Raw genomic sequence first — 21,215 nt, 5'->3', positions numbered from 1 at the left:
TCGACTAGCATCGCAACACACACTCGCTGGAGCATATCGAGTTAACGGTCAGGTAAAAGAGGCCGTCAAACTTTTGGAACACGTGGTGAAAATTCAGGAAACGAGGTTGGCGGAAGATCACCCGGATCGATTAGCATCGCAACACGCACTCGCTGGAGCATATCGAGCCAACGGTCAGATAAATGAATCTTTGGAGACTTGTTCATCATTGGCAACCGGGACAGACGCTGCGCACCGAGGCTGGCAAGACACCTGATTCGGCGCGCACCGTTCCCGCTGAGCCCCCTCTCCATTGGCCAGGTCCCGGATCCACGGCTTGGGCTAGGTGTCGCCCCAGGGTGCCTGTGGTTGCAGGCTATTCCAGACCACCCCACGCATGATTCGTGAAAATTCCGCATAATAATGGTGTGCTCTGTTTTGCCTAGGGTTTTGGGGTAACTCAGGGCAACAATCAACACCGCTTCCTGAGGCTTTGTTCCATATCAGCCGTCGGGTCGTTGCGCCCTAGAGAGGTTCTAGTTTCTATCATCCACAAAAAAGTCCAGGCAATTGGCGGTTGCCCTTCAAAGTGTAACCTGGTTTGTAAGCCAACAGTTGTTCGTCAAGTCGGTTCGTATACTAAGGAAATTATACCTTCAGGTTGAATTCCTGTTTGTTAGGTTATTTTCGATGTTTGGAGTTGCTGTTGTTGGAGTGTTAATCGAGCGGGGTTCCAAGTGGGTCACACAGATCAAGATGTAGTTTCCTGTATCCAAGTTAGATCTGATATTTTAGCGCGTTGGCATCGTATGGATTTATCCAGCCACCACCCAGTGATGAATGCCAGCTGTCAGGTGTCGTAAATATAATTGATTTTACTCCAGCTGGCACTCCGAACAAAACGTGTTCGAGCTCCTGGAGTTCCTAACATATTTACCGTTGGCCATTATCCAGGCGGCATCATATATGAACGTGACGACAGTGTCGGTATCCGAATACACCCGTCTCTTGAAAAATACACCAGGCGATATGATAAAACTGTTGGAGACAGAGTGGGAAGACAACAACAGGGACCCCAAACAGACGCATGCCATAGTCAGCACTTGGGTGGTGTCCTTTGAACAGATTCGGAAAAGCCCGGGTGCTGCCAAGCTACTCAGCTTCATAGCACATATTGAGTTCAAGGCAATACCATCGTCGATGTTACCATTAATCGGGTTGGAGTCGGAGCAGAGCATGGCACTCGGAGTTCTCTGTGGATATTCATTTTTAACCGAACAGGGAAATGGTACCACGTATTACATGCATCGGTTGGTGCATTTTGCTTTACAGATCTGGGTGAAAAGGCAAGTCAACGCCAGAGAGCAAAGACAGGATGTGCTAATTCACCTTGAACGGACTTTTTCGACAGACAAATGGGAAGAGCGTGAAAAATGGCGGCAAAGTTTGCCCCATGTGCTTAAAGCAGTCCAAAACGACGGAAAAAATAAAAACAGCTGGCAAGAAGAAAGTAATTTAGGTTACTGGGCAGCAAGATGCTTAATGGCTGACGGTAAGATAAAAAAGGCCGTCAAACTAGCGCCGAGCCACGAATTTACGACCTTTTGGGTGATCCAAGGCATTTATTTATACGTGCCTACAATCGCCAGCCGACTTCGCTGCCCCAGTCTGCACAAAGCGTCATCATTACCACCGCCAGCAGTCATGATTAATGACCTAGTTACCCTTGGCTTGAAATATCTCTGTTTCAAAGTCATCACCAGAGAAGAAGCTCCTAATCTCGTGATACACCACAATCAGCTCACTCCATAGCCAAAAAGACAAAAAAGGATCAACGCGATGATGGGCCAAATCGGATACAGCTCAACCTGCCAAGATAAACTTAATGATAAACGTTTCACCGTTTCTATAATTAAGGGAGGGAGTTGTCTCCCCCAGTAGCCTACTCGCTGACGAGACTAAAGCACGAAGTGCCTATCGAGATGGCTGTTGTGGCTGTTGTGGTTTTGTGGGTTTGGCTGATTCATGCGCTCCGTCTGACTTGGCCAAGTCAACGGATTTATCGGATTTCAATGAGAAGGGATTTTCGCACTGGAGTGACGAATCTACTAGTGGAGCTATAGATTTGAGGCCCGACACAGAATATAACCTCAGGCCTTGTGGTAGAGAACCCACACCTGGGCGATTTTCTTGAGAAGATGAAGCAAGGTTTGAACATCGGCTGGAACATTGGACAAATCTAGTCCAAAACTTCAGTGTTTCTTTGTAGTGTTGACATTGTTAGCGCGTAGCTATAATGCCCGGGCGTAACTGGCCTGTTAGCGGCAATGTGCAGCAAACCAAGTGGGTCCTTAAAGGTTTTATCGAAACATCGAGACCCGCTCCTCGCTCTATTAAATAGCTCTGGGGGTTTCTCCCAAAGCTCATACGCAGGCCTCGAGTAAGAACATAAACAAGCACAGCAAGCCACAAATCAAGCTAAAGAGAGACCAAGAGATAGCAAGCCTACAACGCGGAATACTAATCACAGTACATTTTGGGGTATCGAGGCGCGTCGCGCGAGCGGTCATGGAGCGGGTCTTGGAAGGTAACGCAGGGAGGGCTCTCTCGCCTCGAATCACACAGATGGTGTGTTGTTTGATTTGGTTTGGTCGACTGGATTCGCGATGGTTGGACCTGAAGCCTTATGACACTGTCGAAGACTCTCACCCGCAGGAAGTAGACGCCAGCGGGCCCACCATGCAACCCCCGCGTTCCAAAGCTCCACTCCCCCATGCCCTTGGATCAATGCTAAACAAACAAACCCTATCAGTCATTGCACGGGCTCCTTGATGGTTCTAGGTCGTACCTTATGATGGTGTGAAGGAGTAGGCCTCTATCGATTTGTCCTTTTTCTGAAGTTTTGTTGTGGCATAGTGATGGCTGGTTATCTGTCCTTCCGAGCTGCACAGATATTTGTGCCAAGAGAACACTTTTCCAACTTGGGATTGGAATGATTTAAACAAAGATTCATTGGAACCTCCAAGTCTACCTGAACGCATTTCCGTCCTCAATGCAACCTTGGAGATCCCACCGCCTCTCCGACCTCCATCCACATCCCTGGCTGCAACCTTGGACCTGTGCCCCGCAGACATTTGTGCTCCTCTTTGAAATCGTGTATTGCAAAACTTGATAGGTAGCCAAACCTCCGATCCTTACGGTGGCGAGAGATGAGGTTGCCCCGCCCCCGCCCATAAGACAACCGGCTTAGAAATTACATAGTACTACTTAAGCCTTTATATCTTTATGACCAATGTCTATACCCTCTAAGCCTTTACTACTTATTATCCTCCGCTCCAATCTCATGACGAAGTCTTTACCTTCTTTTCCTTGTTACTATCTGTATCACTTCTCGCTTGTTGCAGCCAAAGTCTTTATTGTTTGACTTCAGTATCTCGTAATTATGGATTACCCAAATCTTGCAGTCCTCCAAGCTAGCGTAAATGCTACAAAAGCCAAAGTTGCCGACCTTGAATGTCAATTGGTTCAGGCTAGAGACGAAAACGCAGCCCGAGAGAGAGAAATGATAACGGCTATGCTCAAGCAAGCAAAACTCCCTGACAGGTTGGAATCAAGATCTTTTCGTGCTGAAGTGAACCAAATTGCAGAGCACTGGTCTCGGTATGGACCTAGTAAATCAGGTCTTACCTTTGGAACGTTGATTTGTCTCTGTCGATCACTTCCGAGAACCGACTGGGATCTCCTGCAACGGCACCCTGAGACATTTCGAGAACAAGCTCCTTCGGTTAATGAGCGCCTCGGTACATGGAAGTGGGAAGTCTGGGAGTGGTTTCGAAAGTTCGTGAATCCTGAACTCCAGAAAAGCTGTGTTGCTGGTGAGCTATCAAAATTATTTATTTCTGTCTTTTCTTTCAGCTTTTGTTAGGCTGACATCTTAAAGCAATGACTTTTGAAAATTTCAAGGATGATCTTCCTGGATTGAACAATCAATTGCAATGCATCCATAGGCAAACTAACGCCGCAGAAACCATTCAGCTGCCTTCCGCAACTTTTCAAAATCCTTCCGGAACACCTGTTGATAAAGTTTCTCAAAATGAAAGGAATGAATCATGGAGTCGAAAGTCCCCTGGCACAACCTCTTGTAACCCAAGAGAATGCAATCTCGCCGATTTAGTACCAGTGTCCCGGGCCGCCCTACTAAGCCAGCCGCCAAGACACCTCTCTTCTGTAGCGTCGTACGCAAACAGTGAAAGCTCTAGTATGTAAACTGTCTTAGTTTGCTGCGATCATTGTTGACCACCGTGAAGATATCGAGAATTCCGAGTCCAGCCACCACCCACAAAAGCGACGGCGGACTGACGGGCTATCGGGTAATGCACACTTTAATAAGCCTCCCAGCATCCAACTACCAGTACCAGCATCTCGGGCTTCACAGGAAACCCTCACTCAACCTCTACAACCTCATACAAGTGCGGATCCTCAACCCCTGAACGTCAACGGTCTAACAGGAAACTGGCATGAACGGATTTCCGGCGCGTCCATGGACGCGCACGACCCACCTCCATATGACAGTACATCATTCATGAAAATCGGCTCTGTAATCAATCCCTCAGACCCACAAAATCGCACAGGTAGGACCCTTTCTCGAACCAAAGTCTCCGAATTATGCTTCTCTGACAAGCAGTCGATGTTTGCGTCTCGCATGCAGATCATCGTTTGATGAATGGCTGGGCCGAAACTTTTGGGTCGGATAATTTCCCTTACTATAACCATGAAGATAATCGACAAAGCGACAACCCAGCTTGTCTGTCAACGGATTTGTCGGACTTTTATCAGAAGGGATTTTCGCACTGGAATGACGAATCTACTACTGGAGCGGTACAGTCATTGGCAGCCAGTGGCTTCTGGGGCCTTCCTGGATTAAACAACTTTTATTCGATTCTAGCAAATCAGAAATTACGAAGCTTTCTTGATCAAGCACTCGGGCCAGGACCATACATTATTCGGCACTGCAGCTGGTGGAGCGGGGCGGCATCGGATGGCCAACCTATCTACTTGAAGCGGAATACTGAACGAAGTGATTTGTGCCTGGGTTTACACATACTACTCCAAGGAACATGCATCCGATATTTTACCGGATCTCACAAAGAAAGCTGGCCGGCAGAAGGGTTGCCGACGTTCATCAACTATGATCAGGACAGACTTCAAGTTTACAAACAGGAAACTATCTCGAATGGATTGTAAGTAAAATATAAATTTGAGGCCCGACACAGAATCTAACTTCAGGCCTTTTCAGAACATTGTTCGACCCCAGAATAAATCATCATTTCGAAAATGGTTCGGCGATGACAATCATCTTTGGCAAGGAGGAGACGTTGGAAGGCTGGGCGCCGCTGCTGGTATAGAACCCATACCTGGGCCATTTTCTTGAGAATATGAAGCAAGATTTGAACATCGGCTGGAATATTGTATAAATCTAGTCCAAAACTTTAGTGTTTGTTTGTAGTGTTGACATTAGTTGGGATTACATACATAAAGCGCTAATTGGGGCATTCTAGATTTGACTAGTCCACAGTTTGTGCATCCGTTCTTAGTCCCCTTGCCACCACAATTCGGGCATGCCATTTTCGTGTCGGTAAGGGTTGTGTCGGTATCGGTGTGTCGTGAGATTGAAAGGCTAGTAGACGTTGAGGGGGTTGACTGTCTTGTAAAAAGCCAGTTCTACCATGGAGTGGCCACCTGCCAACTAAGTAGCAAAATATCAAAATCAAACCCCTCATACGAGTGGGACGTTTCCACTCAATACCGCCAATGAAGACATCCGAGGATGATTAAAACGAGACTATCCGAGGGTGAGTAGCGGGGCAGGTGACTGTACACTTAGTCATTTTTGGGGAGGAAGTGGGTCTTAGAAGGGAAGACATGAACCTACTATGGTTAAACCAGACCTCGCAGGGCCCATGGTCGACCATTTTAAAGTTGACGAAAATGTGAACGAGAGGACACGATGTGCCCTCCACTTTAGCTTCTGCCCAATGCAGCCCATTTTTAATATCAGGGATTAGGTTATCGGAAGCTCTTAGCGTTAAAATAACCATACTGCGACGTTCATCAACTATGATCAGGACAAACTTCAAATTGCCAAACAGGAAACTATCTCGAATGGATTGTAAGTACAATATAGATTTGAGGCCTGACACAGAATCTAACCTCAGGCCTTTTGGTAGAGAACCCACACCTGGGCCATTTTCTTGAGAAGATGAAGCAAGGTTCGGCTGGAACATTGGACAAATCTAGTCCAAAACTAACTTCAGTGTTTCTTTGTAGTGTTGACATTATTCGGGAATACAGCTTTGTTCAAAGTTTCACCGGTTAGCATAAGGGCGCTTTGTGTAAGCGCTTCGGTCCTTGCAGTTTTTAACATCACGGTTAGTCTCGTTTTTTTCGACTTTCCTAAAGGCTGAGGCGGACGGATGCCGGGAATGGTGGGTCCTCTGAGGTTACATAACCTCTCCGGCCTCCACGTCTCTCGATGCAACCTCCACGGACCCACCGCCCCAGATCTTAACGCTGCGCCTCTCGAAGGATACGAAAAATAAATCATATCAGCTTCCACTTCACGACGTGTCACTGCTTGTACTCTGGACTTTGTCAATTACAAAACCTGTTGTTTTGTATCGCGGTTTAGTAGCCCATACATACATTAAGCATCATTGTTTTGTCTTACTGTAGAAAATTTACACAGGTACGTTGCAGGAACTACCTTGCACCCCCATAGCCGGTAGGCTTTCAGGCAATAGCTCTGCTCATCACATGGCTTGAATGTCTCATGAAATTATGCGTCATGTAGGCCGTGAGGTGGTGGGTCCTTGGAGGTTACATCGAGAAGGCCGGGAGGTAGTGGGTCCTTGGAGGTTGCATCGAGAGGTACACGGTAGAGGATAAATTGCCTAAAGTTATGCTGCTGGTGGGTCGTTCGGGCGAATACGACACATGCATACGTATTAGGTAACCTCCTGCTACCTATCGTTTCTATCGGCCGAAATGCAGCGAATGTCCTAGTATTAAATTGCTGCTCTCAACACCCAGCCCTACGACGATAATCATCGCGAATTCCTACTTAAATACAAGTTCTAAAGTAATTTCCCAACCTAAATATCTAGCTAAAAGCATACAAAGCCTCCTTTTCTTACTTACTACTATTACAGCGACGACACTGGACCGCCCAACGGAAGTTAAAGCCATGGAAGATTGCCGCAGATTTTTTGATTTCTCTACGGGGGGCGTCCCGCATTCAAACAATGTGCCCGTATTCGTGGCCCCGGGCAATTTTGGCTGCCCCCTACCAGCACCGGGATCGGCTTCCATTTTCCTGGATACAAGCATCTGCGATCAAAACAGCGGGCTTCCAGGTTTAGGCGTGGGTAGCAACTTTGGCACCGTAAATGCTGGAGTTTTGCAGGCTCATCAAGATCTAGGCACAAGTCAGCAAATCACTGTGGACATCTTCAATTGGGACGCGATAATGCAAGAGTTCCTGAAACCGGAGGAAGTTGCAGATGGACAGCTGTCTGAGACGGACCTTGGAAACACCGCAGTGCAGCCTCGGGAAGCTCAACATATTATGCCGTGCTGGCAAAACGAGCAGCAACACCCAGCCATATCAAGCGTCGACTCGCTCATTTCTGTCCCCACCTCCCTTTATCAGGTGCCGTCAAATCCTCTGTTTGGTGCACCACACATGGATGGCGGCGTTTCTGGTTGGCTGCAATCCTCGTCAGCTGTTATGGGTAGTCCACGGCATAAGCCAAATTCACATGTCCCTGTGGGCTCGACTTATGCAAACAACCTCGGATTATCTTTCTATGCGCAACATTTCAGATCTAGGGCGCCAATATGCGAGGACGTGCCTGCTGAAGGGGCAAGCAGAAACAAGAATACAGAAAAGTTGCCCGTCGCACTAGGCCAGCAGCGGGGTGGGGATCGATGCGAATCGCTCGTTTTTGCGCCAGCCACGCAAAAACATCCACGACCTTATGCCGGAGCTCAAAAGAAAAGGAAAAAGCAGCAACAACTCGAGGTCAACGCGGTAAAAAATAAGCGGGCGAGGGTTTTTTCTGCTACCACCAAGTCTCATTTGATCTTGAAGGGCAGTGCCGAAAAAGAAATAAAGAGGATGAGGCAGCGACAAGCAGTACGAGGCCGGTCAGCGGTAATTACGTAAGCTCAGCCTGTTGATCTCTGACGCCGAACAGTATGCGTTTGCGCCAGCCCGGGGGCAAGCGAATGATGGACGAGTTGATGGTCCAGTGGGAAGCGGTCGGAAATAGTCTTTTTGTTTATATTTTCCATCTCAGAGTTCATTGGTCCCAGTTCGTGGTTCTCCTGGAAAATGTGCTGATGTATGGCGTTGTTGTGGTTTAGAGGCAGTGCGTTTACAGAACTTGCTAGCCTCGTGAAGCGCCTCAACAAGACAGGGTAGATTAAATAGTCTGAGCACCTTCTTGTCATCTTCATATATCAACATCAGATGATCCGGGTGAGGGGTCCAGTCGACGGTAATGTCGGCGTGTCGTACCAAGTTACGGAGCGAAAGAAGTCGCTTCTTGAACCTGCCAGACAGCATATCTGGCTCAACGGTCGCTGGGAATTCCCCGTCAAGGAACTCTGCCAACGTCATGTTGGATTTCCAGACACATCGCGTCCGTTTAGTGCCGGTCGTACCAGGTACAAATTGCGGTAACGGCTCAACGTGGATGGCAAATGCCGCTCGGCATGCGGCGGCTAGACTCTGGTTGAAAAATTTCTCGCGCCCCTGATTGTCAAATACAGTAGGGAAAAATTCTCTGGGGGTAAGCCCTTCGGGGCCAGTATTAGTACATATACTGCGCCTAATCAGCCAAAAAAGTCAAATTGTAGGCTTACCTCTTTCGACACCTCGTATTTCTTCTCATCTCGCCCATCCTTACTCGGGATAATCTTGGCTAGAATGAAGTAGTGGTCAAATAACAGAACATGCGTTTTAACCTATCGCATACATCGAAATCCCATACGCTAAAAATTTCCCTGCATTTCAAGCTCGCGACCCAAGTGGTTAAGGTTGAGTTTGGACTGGAACTCGGGGCGTAAAACCAACGAGAATTGTAGCTCGATAAGTACCATTTGTTTCGTTATATCATTTACGAGTTTGTTACACTCCAATGGTCACCGCCTTAATTTCCTCAATAGCTTTACCTAGGTTTGTCTTTTCCTCATCATCCTTAACCGAATTTTTGTGGACCGTTTAAAACAGTAAAAAATATCGTTACAATCGTGTAATGGGGGTTTTAAGTTACGTATCCCAGCCCAGCCTTTCGGATCTTCGGTGGCTTTGCACATGGCCAAAAAATTGCCGGAAAAGCACGTTGCGTCCTTCTGGCGTCGGACCAGGAATTGCGCGTAAAGGTACGATGCCGAAAATACAATATACGGTTTTCTGGCCTTCCGAATCCACTCGCGGAAAATGTTATTAAAGCTATAGATCCACGAACCTTGCTCTGTTTACCTATATTTAAATTGTGCGAGCAAATAGTCCTTATTTGTCTGCTGCACGGCCTCTGTTTTGCCAAAAACGTTGTCGATAAACTTGCCGAGCCTGTTTGGAGTGATGATTGGCGGTTACTATATTTTAAACTGCTCCTTATACAGCACACGAAAAACCCCCTCGCTGTACACAATTTTATGCAGGTTATTTTAACGCTCAACTTCCTTCTTTCCTCGAAAAATTATAACGGTATCCGTGAGATTGTAATGTTCTTTCCAGTCTGTCTTTTTGATGGTTTCTCCCGACATCAGGTCGTCCAAATTGGCCTTTTTTGAGAATTTTTGTGCAATAATAGCTGTAGCACCTGCCTGGAATCTCTTCGTCGTGGAGCTTGGCCGCATAGCAGCCGTGACCAGTAAGTTGCGTAAGCACGCCAATGCGTGAGGCACTCATTGCACTCGTTGGGCGAGTGGTATTTATACGGCTTGCCGCGACGGTTTAGACGTGCACGAGTTCCACAATGCCCGCAAGCAAAACGTTCATTCTCGCGCCACTGGGGTGCTGATGCCCCACGTCAGAGGCGGCATGCAGCCGACCGGCCGATGGTTATTAACTGTAACTGGATTTGCCCGGTAAACTTCATTTGCGGTGGATTGATAATCACAAATGAGGGTAGAAAGCCTGGAGCAGATATCTTCCTCATCAATATGCTTGCCAGTCCAGCCCTCAAGATGGCTTGCGACCCAAGATTCAACCGAGTGGATATTGAAAAGATTATAGTCCCCTAGCATCCTATTTCACGCGCATTTGTGGGCCTAAGAGCGACCGAAGATGAAGCTATGGTTTTGTGATTTGTAAGCCCTCGCTATATTCTACCCTCCGACTCATGTTCCCCCACAGGGAGACATATCCGCCAAGTGGGAGACAAGCAAAAGGGATTGCAAACAGCTACCACAACTAATTGCAGCACATAACAAAGGTGAACCACATATGCTTCGTTCTTGTAATATCCCGATGGTGAAATCGATAGAACTTTCGAATTTCAAANAACTCACCAGAGCTCCGTCCGCGATTTTAACTTTGAGAAACACGAGAGAGACCATTACAAGGCAACTGATCTCAGCCATTGCCGTACTAGTTCTGCACCGCACGCCGAGAAACGAAACCAAAGAAAATCCAAACGTGAAAATCCCCTTGGTGAGCCCTCACCAGTAAAGCGCAATCTGGAGCAGGAGGAGGCGCACCGGCGTCTGGCTGAGGACCCCGATGCACTGAAGTCGGAGTTGCAAAAGGCAAAGGCGATGGTGAAGTCCAAGCTCATGCGTGAGCCCTGTACCGGTCTCCCGCAGTCCCCGGCTGTGCTGTGCGCCAGGGATGCGATGCGTCTGAGTGCTGGTACAAGGTCTTGACTAGGAGCTGAGGAACACGAAAGCTTTCATCGCCTCTGTCCGCCTTTGGAATACATATTCAACCCTTGTTGCAAACTTGTATCTTATCCAATCCTTCTCTAGGCTCTTTGGCTTATTGTTTTTACGGATCCGCCGCATGGCAGGGTCGACAGCCTCTGCGCAGAATTTATTTTGCATTTGTACTTCATTCCAGATAATCAGCTTTTTTAAGCAGTCAAACCACTTTATAATCTCATTTCAAAGAGCAAAAGGATGTTTTGCTAAATGATAAACGGATGCGGAAAACGGAATGCGCAGCACGTCCGCCGGGAAATTGTAACACTGCAACCCCAGAGGAGGCGACACACAAGGCAACGCCCCCGTTTGCGTTGCAAAATTTTGCCATAGCTTTGAGCAGAACCGTTTTACCGCTGCCACTATGGCCTAAAAATTAGCTTTTGTTATTTATTTTTTGATTTAATATTTATCTTGCGGTTCGTGTGATTAGGTTTAGTCAGCTTTGCTGCGTTCGCAGCAAAGCTGACTAAGTCTAAGCAAGGTATTTACAAGCAGTTCTGAATGTGAGCTTGACCGCTGCGAATATTATAAAAGACTAAAGGACAGTCGATTTCAAAAATGGCGACGCAACAATGGGCAAAAAGTCGGACATTTTCTACAATGTGCCCTCCTTCGCTGCGCTCCATCAAAATGAATGCGGTGACAAAATCCAAAACAGTGCCGAGGGTGAATTTGCGGATCAGTCGTCTGACTGAACGGTCGGTTGTTCTTCTCAGCGCTTCGTCTGTAACGGCATTCAGAATGCGCTTCATGGAGCCCCATAAACGTTCCTGAAGGAGTCCGAGAGGGAAGAAAATGGCGGCGAGTAGATTGTTCCCCACGTGCAGGAGAAACAGGATGGGATTACACCCGAGGCACATGAACAATAGAAGTGCATACGGAATCCATCGATAATTCCACCGAGCATTCTTAGGGCGGTGATTGCCGAAATCTGCCGCTGCTGACAACAATATCTGGATTCAGTCCAGGGCGGCAGCCAAGGTCTGATCTTTCTTGTCATTTCGGGTTGCGAAATACGGCCAGGGATATTCAGCAGCACAGCTTTTTGGAAACTTGCCAGGCGTATCACATCCGAGTAGCTCGGACGCTGCAGCTCAATTTATCAAACCCGGTGTAGCCATCGCTTTTGTTCGGCAGCATTACATACTTGGGCAGCGCCAATCCCAAGAGTTCGAGGGGAAAATGGATCCTACTAATAGCAGACTCACAGCTTCCCGATATGTACCTCTCCTCCATTACTGATGTTCCGCATACGACTACCAGACTGCAGCCAGGATGAATAAGGGTGCACCACATTCCTTTGCGTACCCCTGTTATTTTAATAAGAACATGATTTTCTATCGTTCCTTTGCTCTGCATGCGTTCACACCTTCGAGGAGAAAGGACACACCCTCTCGGCCGGATCCTCGTCACAATGCCCCCACGCGAAACGTTCGTTCTTGCGCCACTAGGCTGTTGATGCCCCTCACCGCTAATATTGATATCACTTTTCATGGCTTGCGAGTCGCACAATAGAATATTTGTACTTGAAAATGCACACGGTGAGAATGGTACATGATGCAGGTTTCATGGACAGGGGCCGATCGGTGTATCAGATAAAATTGACAACTGTCATCGAGGCTGTGAAGGACTTGTTCGAAGCCTATGATCCAATCATTTATCTTTCGCACGTGCCGTTTTCTGGTCTACTGATTAACAATACAAACAATGTTTTGCCTTTGGTTGTTTTTATCGTTGTATTGGACCGGTGATGATGACGGGTGGAAGACGCGTCGTTATATGCGCGTACTACGGTAGTCAGGACCAAAACCCGCCACTAAGTACGGATAAGTGGGCGACGCGGTTAGGGTCGTACTTGTTTGAACGGGCCCTCACGGAAGGCAAAGACTTGCGCTTTAACAAGGCCACTCTCTGGGATAACGCGTGGGGGCGTGTTGTCAAAGTCAGTTTATAGATTTACGACTCCAGCCTGCCGAGTTTCATTTACTGCTCCCGGGGTGGTCTCATGATCGAGAATATAACGCATACACCCCATCCACGACCATTTTAAACCCACCCGAGCAAGGAATATCAAGACAAAAAGGCGAGGGAATCCTTTTGTGTAACCTTCCAAAACCCACCCTATAACACCTCTCTCGCGACAAATCATCTTATTACCGTGACGGCTTAATGGGTGTACTGTCCCGCTAAGGTGGGTCCTCGAAGGTTCTTTCGAAGGTTGTATCAAGGACAGGAGGTTGGGGTGCCAGTCATCCTGCAACTAGGCTGACGACAAATACGTGGTGATAGAGCCGGATGCCTGCATCAGTTTTCGGTACCAGTCTAATACCAGCAGCCGGGAATGTGATTGCCGGTTGCTCGGAGCTTATCGTCAAGCAAGGAGCCCCAAGCTGGGTGATTCAAAGCCTCGTCTATGCAGATACGAGAATGATTGTTGTGTCGGGTAAACTTATGCCTGAGTAACGGGAGTGGTGGGTCCCCTGAGGTTGCATTGAGAAACGAGGGGTGGAGGCCGACTACAGTTCGTTCGGTTGGCATATAACGGCCCACTCGCCGACGAGGCTAACTATCCAGAAAGCACGAAGTACCCAACAATTACTCATACATGTTAAACCAAAAAAACAAAGCCGGATTGTTATAACACTTTGCCAAGGAACTTGGTACAAGTCAGATCCCGGGGACAACTGGCGGCCGGAAACGATCAAGGTCGCCCAAAGCAGACTTTCGAGGGTATGGGCAACCCCGGTTAACTCGTATATGTGATTACCCCCTGCGCGAGTATGGGTGTAGCCGATGTGAAGAAGCTGGCATCGGGAACGATCAGTACTGCTACTATGAAAAGTGACTGCGTCCACACCCCAACTCCAAAGCAGCCGTGAAAAAGAACATCTGATGACCGGGTACATGCTCCCTGTTTACTCAGCGGATAGACAACCAAAACAACGCGCCACCCGCAAGCATCACAAATCATGCCCAATCAACCTGAAAGATAAACGGTGAACAAGGAGGCCTCCACAAAGGAGAAACTGTGTAACTCACAAGCCCATATCCCACCACACCTGCTCTTATTGCTCGCCGACTAAGGTGGGACGAGCAAACAATGCATACTAGATCCACAAAGAACGCCCACAAAAGAAGGATGCGGCCAAAGCATACGTATCGCATGCAGCCAACGTGGAAATAAGCGAAGGATTGCCAGGATATGGGCAGTCTGTTCCGTAATAGACGCAGTCCAGTCCCCCTCTCTCTCCTAAGATGATCCACTCTAAATAATCGCCTCCTCCTCTACGCGTGTTGAGTGCTGTTATTTATCCAAACAAACCCGCCGATCAGTCGCGTCTTATGGTTGGTTGTTCTCCTTGGTTGAGAAGTAAGGGTAGTGGGAGCGTCGTCGCGAGCGCCTGTGCTGTTTAAGCTCTGATTGGAGATTCCAAAGTTGTCACGGCTGTCGGGTTCCAACTCAGGGATGTGATACAAGACCGCGACCAGTGGCAATCGGCTCCATTTAGACGCGAACGCGAACTTGGTATATCATTACGCGGCAAAGTCCTCGCTGAAGCGTGTCCATCTGGCGTCAGGAGGTACCTAGCACGTCACCTTAACGAGCTCGTGACTGCTTTCGTAGGGATCTGGGCGAGATGCTTGGAAAGCGAGAAAGTATATCTACCTACGGTAACATATTACCAAATAATGCTGTAGAGATGTATTCAAACTGGTCTCCCAAGCCTCCGGCGCTGTTAAAAACCATTCAGCTTCTCGATTGCTCCCAACAAAGGTCCCCCGCTGGATACACAGCCATTTTTAACAGCATGGATCATGCAACATATACCGCGTACTATGGCGACGACCATTCCTATGCTGGAGACCTTACCGGACAGGCAACCGAAGCCGATGATCTACTTGATCCTTTATTGAGAGAATATCTTCCTTCGTCATCAAGACTACTCTTCGACCCAACTGGGCAGAGTCAGAGCTCTAGGCCTTCTATGGCTCGTGCACAGACCCCCATCTCCCTGGCAGAGAAAGTCGGATACCTTGGTTTTGGATATACAACAGGCGGCGAGCCACTGTCGGATTTGTGCGAGGACACCGCCGAAAACAACTATGACGTTGGTAATTGTACCACGCCTAATGCTACTGCTACTGCTTCCAGCAGCAAGAGGTGCGTTTTGGAAGTCAAAAAGGGGAATGAGAAGACTGGCCCAACTCAAATTGACAGGAGAGGGATTTGTCTAAAACAGGCATAGCAAGATCAAGGCCAAGAAATATGTTTGTGATTTCCAAGGTTGTGAGCTACGCTTTACCTGCCGGAAACATTTGAAACGCCATCAAAAGTCACGGTACATATTCCCTAGGATGATTGCACACAAGAAAATGAGAATCTCAAACGCCGAAAGCTGACCAGGTTGCCATAGACATGATGAAAACCCTGAAATCTTCATCTGCCCACTATGCCAAGGAGGGAACCCTTACCAAGGAAGTCGTAGGGACAACTTCGCCAGCCACGTCGAAAGACACACGAAAAACGATGCTCCAAACGCAAAGGTAAAGTATCACCCACAGGCAAAGGATTACTTGCATTCAATCAAGAATGGCCAACCTATCGAGACGTTCAAGGGTGATGACTTGTCTTGATTAGATCGGCAACTTCACCCACGTGGGTCAGTCGTGAGTTAGAAGGCTAAAAAATACGGGTTATGCGTCTAAGTTTTCGTGAATAGAACAGTGTAAATATCACATCGTTTTCACCTTATTGATTTGAGCCTAGTCTACAGACTGATATCTTTCGCCCCAAGGAGCTTTATCTGGCTCAGAACAAAGGCAAGGTTTCAGTACTAGCTGAAGATCTTTATATCCCGATACGTTCGTAAGAGAGATGCCTTTATGTACTTGTGCAATTTCGCCGGCAGCAGCTCCGCAGGTGCCTGCAACAGTAGTTGTTTCACGTCCTCCTCAATCCCCACGGCCCTGCAATATGGGCAGTCTGTTCCGCGACAGACGCAGTCCAGCCCCGCTGCTCAAGTACTTCAGAGCTCGTTTCTTTCCGGATGATCCACTTGAAGATCGCCTCCTCCACAACGCGTGCTAAATTGCAGCTCTGTGTATCCCAAAACATAAAAACAAACAAACTGGTCGATCAGTCGCGTCTTATGGTTTGTCTTGTCTTTGTGTTGAAAGACAAGGGTGGTGTGCACGCCGGTCTTTGCCTGATCTCTATTGGACACCCTGTGAGTCGTCACAGCTACCAGACTCCAGCTTAGAGATTGTGATGCAAGCCGCGGTCAACGGCAATCAGTTTCATTCAGACCAGAACACGAACGTGGTGTATAATTATAAAATGAGTTTATTGGACGAGACTTCTCGGCGGCTAATCGGTGGGCTTGTTGGTATGTTTCAAGATGTAAAAGCTATCGGCATTCCTTGGTTACGGAAATGTGCTGTTGCTGCTGCTGCTTTAAGCCCGAGGACGCGGTCAGGCTGTTTCACGAGAGATTAGAGTGTTTTAGGTGCTATCAAAATGGTCCTTCGAGCGTTAATAGCTATTATTACTTCGCTTCAACTGTCTTATGAAATCGCGCGTAATACCATACGGATTTCTTCCGGCCCTGCCATTTACCTGTGAGATCCATTCGTCACGCCTGATAGCAGATTGTGGCCTGAATTAAACTGACAGGAGAGTTTAAAGAAGACGATTTGTGATTTGAACGGCGGCTATACCTACGTCGGTCAGTCGGAAAGATTGGAAGATGCGTCGGCGATTAGAGATTTTCAGCTAGTATTGGAACGTTGCCTTTATTCTGAGCCAGTCAGAGCTCCTTGGGAGGACGACAGTTGGTAGGCCAAGCTCAAATCAATAAGGTCAAAACGACATAACATTTACACTCTTCTATCCCCGAAAACTTAGATGCATGACCCGGATTTTTTTAAGCCTTCCAACTCACGACTTTCCCACGTGGGTGAAGTCACCGTCCTATTCACGATAAGTTATCACTAGTTTGACTGTTATTTATGGACTGTTTTGTAAATCTTAATAATTGGTAGGGGCGAGTAAAGCAGAAGCTTCATTGTGAAGCTTTGTCCAAGGTGCCCTTGTCCACTGCCTAGAAATGCAGCCAAAGATACAAATATTCCTTTTCACGCAGATGAAAAGGCAGATAGAAATTTGAAAAGCCGTTTCACAAGGCCTAACATTTAGGACTAGAGAGGCCTCCTGTAATTTATATTCGGTAAGGGATAGCAAAATCTTTTTGCATTGACAGATCTCGGAAAAAGTTCAGGCACAAGCAAGATAAAAAGTAATAAGAGATACAGATATTTCCCGACGCTTCGCTTTGCATCCTTGAGGGTGACCAATACCCTCCCTCTGCAGCGGAGTTATTTGAACATTTCCGAGGCCTAACATCCAATCCCCGCCAGCCAATTTACCAGTGGAGAAGCAGATAAAAATTCGCTTGTATATGGCTTCTTTCCGCTGGTTTGAGCCACGGCATCATCCACAGCCTGGCTAATGGGCAACGTACCATACCAACAATCGTCGACCTTCTGTTAATAATTCTCAATCTGTTCAGCAGTCATGCTACGGTCGACGTCGTGGTATACTGCAAATGTTGCACAATCCATGGCTCGAGACGTAGCTGTGTGTTTGACGGGTCGATACTTTTGTTGGGAATAACAAAACAGACCGAATGCTTTTTAAAATAGCGTTAGACATTAAAGAAATTGATCAAATACATCACGGCAAAATCACGGGAGCAAGCTTCCGCCGGCAAACGTGTCTCCCCTCTTTTGGCGTTTGCCAGGCTATTTCTGACGCCGAGCGGACATGTTTTAAGAAGACCTTTCACGCGTACGAATATGCCAGGTTGGCGTTCGCGTCCAAATGGAGCCAATTGCCGCTGGTCGCGGTCTTGCATCACATTCCTAAGCTGTGTTTGGCGTTCGCGACGACGCTCCCGCCACCCTTGCCATTGCCTCCACACAAAGACGAGAATAACTCACAGAAAAACGCGACTGATCGGCGTGTTTAATTGTATGTTTTGGGATACAATTCCCAAAGTTCTACTGTCTTCCAATCAATTTTATATGCTGACCTGTAACTTGGAAATATCGCGCGTCCTAGCAAACTCTACAGGCGAACACGGCGAGCTGTGTCCAATTATTTTTGAAATATGAACGAAAAAAGAACCTGTGTAACGCGACTGCTACGCTGTCAGACCTTGGCTTCAACCAAATCTGTGACTAGATCAGACAGAAGGTTTATGTTTACTGTGATATGCCTCAAGATTTAGTGGTAGGGCGCATAAGATTTTTTCATGCCTTTATTGACGATAAACGTGTAGCTCCGTAAAGAAGACGCGTATAAGCCACATCGCTCAACCCTCGAATCTAGGTCCCCTTTCCCCCCGCTAATTATAAGATGAACAGTATCCTGCTCTTTTTGTTTTTACCATCGGGCTACTCGTGCTAATATCGAAACTTTAAACGTCGAATCTCGAAACCGATAAACCTCAACATGTCCACGACAGACGATATTTCTGCCGGTAATGTCTCGACTACTCCTGGGAGCCTTCTCATGAGCAAACTGGGGATCGAGGATATTATCATGCCTCTGATTAGTAGAGTACACGGCAACCCACTTATACGAACTTTGATTATTGTCAACCAGAGCCTCGGCGCCTACCTTCCGACGGCACTTGTCACTGCAACAAGCTTTGCTTGGGTCACTTACCACCTGACACGTCAGTTCTTTTCGGTCGTGTGGCATCTCACGCTTGAATATATAACATCGAAAATCTCCGTGTCCAGCGATGATGAAATCTTTGAACATGTCATGGCTTGGCTGGCCGCCCAGCCCCGGACCGTGAGGTCGAGGCGGCTGATAGCCGAAACGGCTTTCCAGTCCGTGTGGGAAGACGGCACGCGACAGGTAGATCTGGCAACAATTTCTGAGAACGGCATTGAGTACTTGAACTTTTCGCAACAAAAGTCAACCACGGTGGGTACATCCAGTCTTTAGGCCGATCAAGGTGAGTTGGAAAGGATAATAATACAATTCATATACTGATAATTTGCTCAAACTAGCCAATACGCTATACCCCCTCCTCTGGTCCCCACATCTTCTCATTCCAGGGCAAGTATTTTAGTATTGACCGGCAGCAGAGATCCGTGATGGACAACAGCAACACAGAATCTGAGGCCGTCACTATCAGGGAAAAAGAGACCTTCATCATTTCCACCTTTGGACTTTCCCCAGGTGAGCCCAAGTTATAGCTTAAATTATATAGCGCCCTCGATACCTAACTGACAAACAAAACCCCCCGGTGTATTTAGAGCCTATTAAGCAGTTTTTGGCCCATGCCCGGAAGCATCACCACAAGGACCACGGCGATAAAACGCTCATAATGCGGCCCAATAGCCTCCCACAACGCCGATTCCACGGCCGGGCGTGGAGAGAGGTCGCGAAACGTCCAGTTCGTCCCATAAGCACTGTCGTGCTCGACCGGGAGCAGAAGACGGCCGTGCTTTCCGATATGAACGAGTATCTTCAGCCCAAGACGGAACGCTGGTATTCGAACCGAGGCATTCCTTTGCGCAGGGGTTATTTATTCCACGGCCCTCCGGGCACGGGCAAGACGTCACTTTCCTTTGCGTTGGCCGGTGTCTTCGGGCTTGAAATATACGTTATCAGCCTCATAGAACCGCAGCTGAGCGATGAGGATCTATCCACCCTGTTTAACGGCCTGCCGAGAAGATGCATCGTTCTGTTGGAGGACATCGACACAGCCGGAATGAGCAGAGCCGAAGGTGAGATCAGAACAGAAACCAAGACAGAAGGACCCAGCGAGTGGAAGGTTGCAGACCTGGCCCGCGCCCTTAAGGTCGGCAGGGGACATGGAGACGATCAAAAAGGTATATCCATGTCAGGCCTGCTTAACGCCATAGACGGCGTGGCGGCGCATGAGGGTCGCATACTTATTATGACTACCAACAAGCCCGAAATTCTCGATGAAGCCCTTGTCCGCCCCGGTCGCGTTGACTTACAAGTGGCCTTTCGCAATGCGACGCAGCAGCAGGCACGTGAGTTGTTCCAGCGCTTGTACAGCATCGAACAAAGCGTCCAATCCTCGCAGTGGTTGAGTCCACTCGACGCTACCGACAAAAAGGACGACCTGGAGACTTCCATCACCGATGCAGATGAGCTTATTGAAATGGCAGCCGAGTTTGGCTCCAAGATCGTTTCAGACCAGATGTCACCTGCCGAGATCCAGGGCTTTCTGCTCAAAAGGAAAACGTGCCCACGCAAAGCTCTGCGAGATGTTGAGGCCTGGGTTAAGACCTCGTTGGATCACAAGGCGAGCAAAACTACTTCCGGCTGAGGATGCCGATACGCGCACGTCAACGTTGCGAAAGGCGGATTTCCACTATGCTAGAAGTTTTTGCCAGACTCGACAAAGACCAACGAAAAAGGCCGAAATGCTTCTGATTGTGCCAGGGAGTAGACCTGGACAGAAGGTGTGCATAGCATGGAGCACATGCTTCAATTTTCTATATGTGCCGATATACTACGGGTGACCTCATCCGTTACAGACTGTAGCTAGTTCACTTAGCTGACCAACTTTGCCTATCACATCTACATGCACGCCTTTCTCTCTCCGAACACATACATTCTACTCAAATAAAACTCCGCGTCCGTGGTTGCCGATTGCTGAAATCCATCCCATTATTGCAGCGGTTGAGAAATACCGAAGCCTGCCTCGAAGAAAATAAAAAGAGAAAAAAAGCGCCCAATTCATCTGACCACAATAATTAGACTTGTTTCCCAGACCATGGTATCCACCTGTTTTAGATTAAAAGTCCTCGGGTCGTAAAATGACAGCGTTCAGGATCTTGCCCATATGGGTCTTTTCGATCGACTCGCAGTCGCGACGGACCTTGGTCAGGTACACTTTGAGGAAGCTGACGGGACTATTTTTAAAGGAATGTTTGAGGATCTTTCCAGGGTTCGATGCCGAGTCGACGAAACCGTTTGCGCAGACCACCATCCCGTCTTTCCCACCACCTTCCCAGTCCAATCTCAGCATGTTACAAAGCGCAGTGTAGTCAGTAAAGGAGGAGATGTAGAGTTGGCCGGCAAAGAGGTTTAGCTGGAGGACCAAATGCCTAGGCACGGACCACTCGGCTGGAAGAGCAGGCGTGGGATAGAGGCGAAGATCTTCAAGGCTCTCAAACCCAAGCGTTGACCGTGG

General features: G+C 47.9%; 7 protein-coding genes across 7 annotated transcripts; 5 read left to right on the top strand and 2 right to left on the bottom strand.

Moving 5' to 3' along the window:
• Positions 1-815: 815 nt before the first annotated feature.
• PpBr36_11190 (uncharacterized protein) lies at positions 816-1,691 on the top strand (the record flags this gene model as incomplete). Its single annotated transcript, XM_029898292.1, has 3 exons — positions 816-838; positions 864-1,587; positions 1,629-1,691. The coding sequence occupies 3 exons, from the start codon at positions 816-818 to the stop codon at positions 1,689-1,691; spliced, it is 810 nt and encodes a 269-aa protein (XP_029743252.1).
• Positions 1,692-3,421: 1,730 nt separating this feature from the next.
• PpBr36_11189 (uncharacterized protein) lies at positions 3,422-5,459 on the top strand (the record flags this gene model as incomplete). The annotated part of the gene is made up of 4 exons (XM_029898291.1): positions 3,422-3,854; positions 3,920-4,237; positions 5,181-5,219; positions 5,266-5,459. 4 exons carry the CDS (start codon positions 3,422-3,424, stop codon positions 5,382-5,384), a joined length of 909 nt encoding a protein of 302 aa, XP_029743257.1. The 3' UTR covers positions 5,385-5,459.
• A 637-nt stretch (positions 5,460-6,096) lies between these two features.
• Positions 6,097-8,203, top strand: PpBr36_11188 (uncharacterized protein; the record flags this gene model as incomplete). Its single annotated transcript, XM_029898290.1, has 3 exons — positions 6,097-6,148; positions 6,195-6,248; positions 7,188-8,203. The coding sequence occupies 3 exons, from the start codon at positions 6,097-6,099 to the stop codon at positions 8,201-8,203; spliced, it is 1,122 nt and encodes a 373-aa protein (XP_029743258.1).
• Positions 8,204-8,332: 129 nt separating this feature from the next.
• PpBr36_11187 (uncharacterized protein) lies at positions 8,333-9,357 on the bottom strand (the record flags this gene model as incomplete). Its single annotated transcript, XM_029898289.1, has 3 exons — positions 8,333-8,825; positions 8,915-8,963; positions 9,315-9,357. 3 exons carry the CDS (start codon positions 9,355-9,357, stop codon positions 8,333-8,335), a joined length of 585 nt encoding a protein of 194 aa, XP_029743261.1.
• A 2,676-nt stretch (positions 9,358-12,033) lies between these two features.
• Positions 12,034-12,495, bottom strand: PpBr36_11186 (uncharacterized protein; the record flags this gene model as incomplete). Its single annotated transcript, XM_029898288.1, has 2 exons — positions 12,357-12,495; positions 12,034-12,224 (listed from the first exon to the last, which is right to left on the bottom strand). Exons 1-2 carry the CDS (start codon positions 12,460-12,462, stop codon positions 12,034-12,036), a joined length of 297 nt encoding a protein of 98 aa, XP_029743262.1. The 5' UTR covers positions 12,463-12,495.
• Positions 12,496-14,669: 2,174 nt separating this feature from the next.
• PpBr36_11185 (uncharacterized protein) lies at positions 14,670-15,603 on the top strand (the record flags this gene model as incomplete). Its single annotated transcript, XM_029898287.1, has 3 exons — positions 14,670-15,130; positions 15,210-15,308; positions 15,384-15,603. The coding sequence occupies 3 exons, from the start codon at positions 14,670-14,672 to the stop codon at positions 15,601-15,603; spliced, it is 780 nt and encodes a 259-aa protein (XP_029743259.1).
• A 2,848-nt stretch (positions 15,604-18,451) lies between these two features.
• PpBr36_11184 (uncharacterized protein) lies at positions 18,452-20,345 on the top strand (the record flags this gene model as incomplete). Its single annotated transcript, XM_029898286.1, has 3 exons — positions 18,452-18,964; positions 19,051-19,222; positions 19,300-20,345. The coding sequence occupies exons 1-3, from the start codon at positions 18,482-18,484 to the stop codon at positions 20,343-20,345; spliced, it is 1,701 nt and encodes a 566-aa protein (XP_029743260.1). The 5' UTR covers positions 18,452-18,481.
• Positions 20,346-21,215: the final 870 nt, after the last annotated feature.

This window comes from Pyricularia pennisetigena (genome assembly GCF_004337985.1).
Source record: "Pyricularia pennisetigena strain Br36 chromosome Unknown Pyricularia_pennisetigena_Br36_Scf_20, whole genome shotgun sequence".
Classification (NCBI taxonomy): domain Eukaryota; kingdom Fungi; phylum Ascomycota; class Sordariomycetes; order Magnaporthales; family Pyriculariaceae; genus Pyricularia; species Pyricularia pennisetigena.
This window is presented reverse-complemented; position numbering and strand designations above follow the sequence as displayed.